Source organism: Stegastes partitus, unplaced genomic scaffold (genome assembly GCF_000690725.1).
Source record: "Stegastes partitus isolate 25-593 unplaced genomic scaffold, Stegastes_partitus-1.0.2 Scaffold53, whole genome shotgun sequence".
Taxonomy (NCBI): domain Eukaryota; kingdom Metazoa; phylum Chordata; class Actinopteri; family Pomacentridae; genus Stegastes; species Stegastes partitus.
In genome coordinates, this window is record NW_007577784.1 from 416,101 (window position 1) to 424,674 (window position 8,574).

The 8,574-nt window shown below is 40.8% G+C and overlaps 1 protein-coding gene across 1 annotated transcript in view; it reads right to left on the reverse strand.

Moving 5' to 3' along the window:
- LOC103352827 (plexin-A1-like) overlaps positions 1-8,574 on the reverse strand; it is a 271,387-nt gene that overhangs the window by 40,335 nt on the left and 222,478 nt on the right. The window contains 2 exon segments of the mRNA XM_008275498.1: positions 1,437-1,454; positions 4,844-4,992. Of these exon segments, the coding sequence (XP_008273720.1) occupies positions 1,437-1,454; positions 4,844-4,992 (167 nt within the window).

Genomic DNA, 8,574 nt, shown 5'->3' on the forward strand with positions numbered 1-8,574 from the left:
CAACGGTGCCCCTGCAAAGTAGCAACAAGAAACTCATTCGGTGGAAAATTTGCAGACATTATCGTAGCATCCAAAGATTTCCGAGGGTTTGGAGATTGAGATAGCAAAAGGACAGAGAGGGTTGTGTAAAGCTGCAGGCCTAAACCAGAAGTCTCATTTCTACATATTCTGTTTACATAAACTGTTTACTTTTAGCAATATTTTAAATGACGCATGTCGATTAAGTTGATTTTGATGAAACATTACAGGTTTAAATCTAGATTTACTGCAAGTTTCCCAACAAAACGGCTTATCGGATAACTAGTTCAGCCAGTTGTGCAGTTTCTGGTTATGATAAATGGCGTCACTTTGCCTTTTAAGCCTTTAAAATGTCGGGGTATGGAGGGTTGGAAACAACAGACTTTTACAACGCTCACATTTTCCAAAGTTGTTAAATCGTAGCTCACCGATTAAAGCCGCCACCAACTCGAGAATATTCAACATATTAGAGTTTAGAAGCGTTTCTGTGAGCTCACCTCAGATCTCAGCTCAGGTGTGTAAGCATGAGTTTTGAACATCACAGCTAGTCGACGTGTTTTTCTTGTTTTTTAATGAGCAAAAGGGAGACAACAGAATTTTTAATCTGGTAATTAAACCTTTTGTGAAGGAAAAAAAAAACCCCCACATCAGACTAATATTCAAAGCAGATTATTTTTAAATGTGTTACAACACGCTCTGCTTTGTGACAAAAAAAATATGATATCACGCTGGATAAGAATGTGTACAGTGTGTATAATAAAACCCGGTTTGAGCTAAAAGACAGAGACAGCCAAAACATTTCTTTTCGTGGCATGATGAGCCGAGATTGGCTTGTTTTAAACAGCAAGGTAAGACTGATTGGCTACTCGCTCTCCCGCTGCGCTGCTGTGTGTTTCGCTTCAAATGGTTTTTAGCACACAATTTGATTGTGTTCCTGGCATCAGGGGGGTGCAAAGCGTCCTCCGGCTGAATATCGATACGACGAGCGTTTTAATTGTCGGCGGCGGCCCGGCTGCACGCGTCTCGGCTCCACGTCTTTCGGTTTTTGAACCCTCGTTGTTATAATTCACAACTAAACGACGACTGCAAACATCTCTTTAATCTAAAAAAGTCTAATCAGAGCGGGCCAAGAGAGATTTCTTCTGTCAGAGGATGGAGGGAGGAGGAAGCGGCGAGCCATGGCGGGGTTGTGTGTTTGTGTGTGAGTCGGGGTTGGTGACAGAGGTGCACCCTGCTTGTTCCACTGGCTGGCACCTGTCACTACTTATCAACAACACGCTAAACCCCCCGAAGACGCCGTTCTCCGTCTTCTCCATCTTCCTCGCCGCTCTAATTCCCTCTCTCGTTGTTGACTGTTTCACATCAGCGCTCTTTTTTGTTTTAATTCGTCTCTGTGTGTGTGTGTCTCTTACATACATACAGACACATCCACCTCCCTCCCTCTCGCCTCCTATTGTCATCCTTTTCTACCACTGTAACAACTATTCTTCCTCTCCTCTGATGTGCCATAATAAAGTGTCTGGGCTTCTCTCTAAAGTGCTAAATGAGATTCTCGGGCCTCCAGGGTGGATACTGAGTGTGATGTGTGTGTGCGTTTGAAAAAAAGACTGAGCGAGTGCGAGACAGAACGAGACGAGAGGCAGACAGATGGAGATGCATGTAACGTAGTGCACGGGCAGATTCTTCACCACATTTTCCCAGACAGATATAAGAAGGGATGCATTAACATATCCGTAAGAACTCTGGATGTGTGTGTGTGGTGTGTGGCTGGAGAGGAGCCACGCAGAGCAATAAAGCCAGGAGCATTGGTTTACCCAGGTCATTGGATTACGACGGCAACCCCTGGGGGAAATACAGGAGGATAAGGAAGGACGTCTAGACATAACAATAAAATACGCACGCGCCCTTTACCTCCACACCTGCCTGACGTCTGAAGTTAAAAGTGTGCTCAGGCTTCAGGGATAATAGCAGATCATGTCTGCGGTGGACCAACACGGTGGACACTGGAAGCTTATCACAGCTATATCTGTGTCGGTGTTGTTGTTAGAATACTGAAATAGATGCTTGGGATCATATAAAATGGCGTCACTTCTTATTATGTCCAGCAGAGTGGCTCTAACTCCGTTGTTTAAAACACTCAGCGCTGTCGGCAGCACATGTAGCAGAGTCATTATGCTGCACTACTGCCAGTGTACAAACAACTAATCAATTTGTTCAATTAAAATCGATTATTAAAATAGTTGTCAACTAATTTAGTCATCGATTAATTGCTTAATAAGATTTTTTTTTACCTTAAGTGGCCCGTTTTTGTTTTTGTTTTTTTTCAAATTTCAAATATCTGGGCTCCAGACTGAGACTTTTATTTTATTTAAACTGTATTTTGATCCTTTAAAAAATAATAATAATAATAATAAAGTATGACACTAAAACAAAGCTGAGAGAGAAATGCATTTTCTGTTCCTCTGTATGTCCTGAATATATAAAGAAATAAAAAATCTTCAATCAATCAATCAATCAATCAATCAATCAATCAATCAATCAATCAATCAATCAATCAATCAATCAATCAGCAGATGATGGTGAAGGGTCCAGTGGTGTCTTCATGGTAGCTTGCTAGCTAGCTAGCTTGTTAATTAGCATTTTTAAGTGATCTAAGCCCATTCATTTGTCTGTATCCACTGCCACAAAGACGTCAACATGTGGCTTTGCATAAAACACATCAGCTGGAGGACATGAAGCATCATAGAAGTTTTTGTTATGGTTTTAATTGCTGGCTAAACTCCATGCCAACGTAGAACTGCCGGTAGTCCGAGGAGGCGCCTGCTTGGGTCGCTGCTAAACAGGAAGAGGCTCCACCTGGTGGTGCAATCAGATACTGCAGCTAAATACGCATTCTGACATGCACGTAGACAAAACAGGTTCTGGAGCCACGATAAACCGTCTCCTGTCCGTACCCACCAGCGTAACATTAGTGAACAGCTTGGATGCAGAAATATTTTTTTTCTTCTAAATGAATCGCAGCTGTCAAGCACATACGCTGCATTCATTTTAAGAACCTTAAAGTACTTGAAATGTGCATTATTTTAGTACATGTGTATGCTACGTGCTGCTTTTTTTTAAGTGAAAAATGGGTTTTAATGATGCCAGAACATCAGGGGAAATAAATCAAACCAGTCAGTACATGGAAATATTTGTCCACTGGAGCTGGTTTACATTTTGCATAATGCCAGAATTTGATAAGCTCTGATGAGTACAAATTTCTAACCAGCGGTAGATAATATAAACCAAAGCTAATGAATGTTTATTCCATAACAGGGCTGCTAAAAGTGATTTTTTATATTATTTTCTCAAGGAACCAATTGGTCGTTTGCTCTATAAAATGTCAGAAGATGGTGAGAAATGTCCAGCAGCAGCTCCTGAAGCCTAAGAGGACATGAATTTATCTCACTGATCATGTTATGCCACTTTTTCGGTACGTCAAAATGTATAAATACAAATGAAGAAAGTCAATATAGATGAAAATGTTGTTGCCTTTACATTTGTAACAGATATTGTTACCTGGAAAGGTAAATAAAATGTGGTGCTACTTAGCATCACATGTCCTGTCCTTGTTTTCCAGTTTGTTTCTCGTTTGTTTTAATTACAACAAGCCAAAGAACTGCAAATGAACGTCTGCTTCAGCTCACTCTGATAGCGAACATCAAAAATCATTTCCAGCTGCTACGTTCCCGTTGGTCAAAACGGTCCGACTACTTTGAAAGCTTTTACATTTTGCATTATCTGTAGTTTTAAGTTAATGATTAATTGTCTCCGCTGGAAGCCATAATGAGCACTTTTTTCAAAAATAACTGAGGATGAATCACTAAGAATGAACAGAAAAGGCACAAATGACAGCTATGAGACCACCCAGAGGGCTTTTTTCTTTTTCTTTTTTTTCTTCCAAGAATATAAATCCACTTTCTGGATTAGAGCGATTAAATTAAGCTGTAAAAGGTCAAACAAATTATTCCTTGACTCCAAAAAGTCAGCGCTCCAATCAAAGTCAATGGAGCAGCACCAGATTCTACATCTTAATGATACTGCTGATTACAAACTTGGCTCTCCGGTTTTTAGCTTTGGAGGAGAGTAGTTTATGTTGACATACTATTAATTCTACTTCCCTCGGTCTCAGCAGTAAAACGTCTTTATAAATCAGGTTCACTATCTCCGTTCGGCTGCGCTGGCTGGCAAGGTGGTTGCATGTAGTGGTTCAATTAGTAACTTAACAGTGATTTATAATGCGAGCAACAATCCTCGTAAACCCCAACCTTATTTTTTTCCCTCTTTGCTCTAATCCTCCTGCTATCTTTTGCTGCTCTTTTTTTTTCTCCATCTCTTTATCTCGTGTCTATTACATAACATTTCTTTTAGTCAATTCCACTTTAAAACTCCTCTTATCAGGAGAATATGGTGAGTGTGCGTCCCACGAGATCAGACTAATGATGATGCCGAGGCTCTCGAAGAGTCATTGGCGTTCAGAGACGAGCTGAATACATTAAGACAAAGCAGATAAAATATAGGTTATGTGATTGCTTGAAGGTGAACGGCATGCGGAGTTCTCTCAGACTTGTTGAGAGTCTTTGATGAAACCCGTCATGGGATGATGGCTACACAGGTATTAAGCCAGAGGGACGTTTTAATGCCAACATCGAGGAAATGCGACATTTTGTGACGATTAACTGCTCGTATGCGTCTACCGTTGGTGTTGGTGTGTTAGTAACGGCCTCCTCCGTCTTTTGTGAATTTTACTGTTAGTTTGTTTGAGTTTGGTTGGTGGTGTACTGACCCGTACCTCCATCTCCTTGAGCACAGGGTGGTCCTCGATCCCAGGAAACAGGACCCGCATCGCGTAGGTCCGGTAATCCAGGAAGGGAATCCCGGCTCCGTCCAGCTCCTGGGTCAGCTCGTGGATGTCCGTCTGGAGCTCGGCGAAAGCTACAGACGAAGGAGGCAGGTGAGGGTTAGAGGAGGTGATGGAGGGCAAATGGTTCTGTTACACAGTTTATCTGTTTTATATTTAGCAGCAATGCAAAGGTAATGATGGAAGAGAGAACTATGGCATGTCTTCTTCACAACAAAGTAATAATACCATAAATCATTACAAAAATATATATTTAATTTTTTTTTATTATTCACATCACAGAAATTAAAAAAAAAAAAAGTAGAATCCTAAATATACATTATCATATACAACATTTTTTGGTGCAAACAGCTGTTACCAATACTTAAAATACAAAAAAAAAAAGAAATAATATGTGTTCCTACATATTGAAGACAAATTACCATTTAGATTATTTATTTGATTTCATAATTGTCCCCTATCGGCTCTATGGAAGCACAGCCTGCAGTTCAGTCTTTAAACAGTCTTTAAATTGTTGTCATGTGACTGTTGGTTGCAGCTGATTCACTGATGGCTTATTAGTTGTGCAGAGAAACACAAAATTTTTCATTTTTTACAGAATTTTTTTTGGTGCCAATGGTTTATTTTTTGTGGCTTTTTTCCTTTTTATAAAAAAAATAAAATTTAAATAAGAATTTTAAGCTTTAATTTGGTTATATTTGTTCACAGCTCGGAGACCCTCAAAAACAATTTACATATTCTTTCAGTTTTTACAGTGTGTGACTGATAGGTGGTGATTTTTCTTATATTTTTGTAAAGACAACCTGCTTTCCAAGCTGTTGGCAGGTTTCGGGGTTTAGGCACTTAATGATCTGCCTTGATGTTTCTATCATGTGTTAATTAGCCCTGCTAGCAGAATAAACCGAGTCATTAACTAACCATAACCCTCAAGGCTAGCTAAATATTAGTCCTAAACACTCTGTCACTATCAGTCTGTTTCCGCATTGCTTCTAACTACATCTGACAAGAAGCTTTAGCTAGCACCACGGCTAAACCCCCAGCGCCAACATGATATGATAAATAAGATAAACCGTTTCTGTTTAATAAGATAGCACACACTTGTTGTCTTTACTGTAAGTGGACCAATCTTTTTTTTGTTCTGCTGTGTCCCAAGACCAGGCAAAAGGCCCACTTTGAGCCAAGAAACCCCTGGAATACCAAATTGTTCCGACGGGGACGACTTCTGAGGAAACAGAGTCTTAAATGAAGCTACCAGGATGTTATAGCTGAGCTGTACCAGAAGCAACAGAATGTCGTCCACACCACAACAATGTGTGGTCTGTAGAGGGCACCAAACATCTTTTGAATTAACACTATACAATTTACAGTCCAGGTTGCAACCAAGCTAACGAGTTTAGTTGCTGTTTTGCTGCCGTTTTTCACTGATATGCAGTTCTGAGAACAAATGCCAGGAAGAATAAACCAGACCGGGAAGAAAATGAAACAATCTTGGAGAGTTATTGCAGCTGACTTGAACTAGCTCGTTGCTAGCAGGTTGCTGACACGCTGAATTTAGCTCATTGGCTACAGAAGTCCAACAACGAACCCTGTAATTATGTCACCAAGCCCCGATCAATGCCCACAACTCTGTTTTGTCTCCAAATTTGAAATGACCAGTTGTGTTTGAAACGCAGCCATTGCTAAATCCAAGAGAGGCCAGATTAGTCAGTAATAACCTGTAATACAGTAAGAAAGACATGATCCACCCCATGGACATCTCTCTATATTAATAATAATAATAACACTGGGTTACAAAACAATACTTTTTTGAAGGCGTCCAGGATTTTTTAACTGATTTCGGACATTTTTGCAACGCTGAATCCAAAAATGACATCTGCTTTTCTGTATCAGGTCAGGTTTTTATGCCAACTCGATTTTAAAAAATCGATTTTACCACTAAATCGATGACATTTTTTGACATTAGCGATTGATTTACTCTAGTACTTCTCATGTCTCATTTTCTAATCCTTTTCATGAGCTACATGACCCAAAGGTTGATGAGAGTAAACATTTGTAAAGGTAAATACTAGTAAATAGCATGTTTCATCAAATCAAAACGTTGACCTCATTGAGCAAAACCGATGTAATATTTGGATTCAGCACATTGCACCTGTCCAAAATCAGCTCAAATAACTTTGACACCAAAATGGCTGTAGACCAGTGTGATCAGATTTATAGACACTCAAAGATGCTTTTACACTGTTAATTATTCATTCACACACATTCATTCTGGTGGTGGTAGCTACGATTGTAGCCACAGCCGCCCTGGGGCAGACTGACAGAGGCGTGGCTGCCATTCTGCCCCCCCGACCACCACCTCAAACAATCCATTCATACGCATTCACACCAGGCAAGATGGGTGAAGTGTCTTGCCCGAGGAGACAACGACCATGAAACAGGTTACAGGGCGGAATCGAACCGCCGATCATCCACCGACCCGCTCTACCACCTGAGCCACAGCCGCCCCACATATTGCCATTGGTATTGTTTACATATGTATGCAAGTACTTACTGGTAGCGGTGGGCAAACATTTTACCACCAGAACCAGGACACATGAGGTTATTTTTGAAAGTTTGGAGGCTGGCTTTGCATATTTACTATTTACTGCATGAAATGATTTCCTCTCATGTTAAGTTTGACAAGTTTAACTTTAAAACGATGGTCATGCAGAGACATATGACAGCCCCACAGGAAATATCTGCGAGAAGGCCGGTGCAACACCTTTTGCACGAATGCTGCTCCATATCGTCACACTCCCACTTCTGTGCCACACTATCAGGACTATGCATTCACCATGTTCATGCCAAACATACTGGACCCCATCAGAGACGAACATCTGACCAAACAATGTGCTCTCAGTAGTCACCAGGCTAGCGTTGCAGTTTTATGCCAAGGATCCTTTTCCATCTTTGTGAAGTCACACAATCAGATTTTTAAATTCCGTGTCGAGCCACGATGCAGACTTCCAGATAGACAACCCATTGGTCCAAAACAGAGATAGCATTGGTGCTCACAGGTCATTTTAAACCCATGTGTGTGCAGTTAGGAGAATTAAAAATCACTCAGCACAAGTGTGACTGTCGGATCCAGCCTTTAAAAGTATTTGTTTTGGATTGATCATTCGAGAAAACGCTGCGCTTAACTAGTTCAAAATAATGCAATTTTCGAGAGGCGATGACACTGAAATCATTTGACATTTAACTGATTTTTTCCACAAGGGCGCACTCACTTCTCTTATATACTGTACGGGTCACATGAGGACCCTTCCAGAGACAAGAGGAGGCAGACAGACGGTGCAAACAGTGCATAATTTCAGGTCGAGTGTCTGGGTCTTATAAAAGGGCTAGACTGAGAAATAAAGGTCAGCGGTGATGAAGAAAGAGACCCACAAAGGCTGTAAATGAGGACCAAAATGCAGACAAGAGCGAGACGCGAGGGAATACACGGACAGATGGACGGATGGAGATGCAGCATCAGCAGCTCGGCTACTGTTAGCAACTCTTACTTGTTGTGTGTGATTGAAAAAAAAAAAAAAAAAGCAAGTCATTTTCCCATAAATCCAAAGATGACACTACAAATCCACAGCTCCTCGACAGAAGGGGCTAAAAATCTAGTA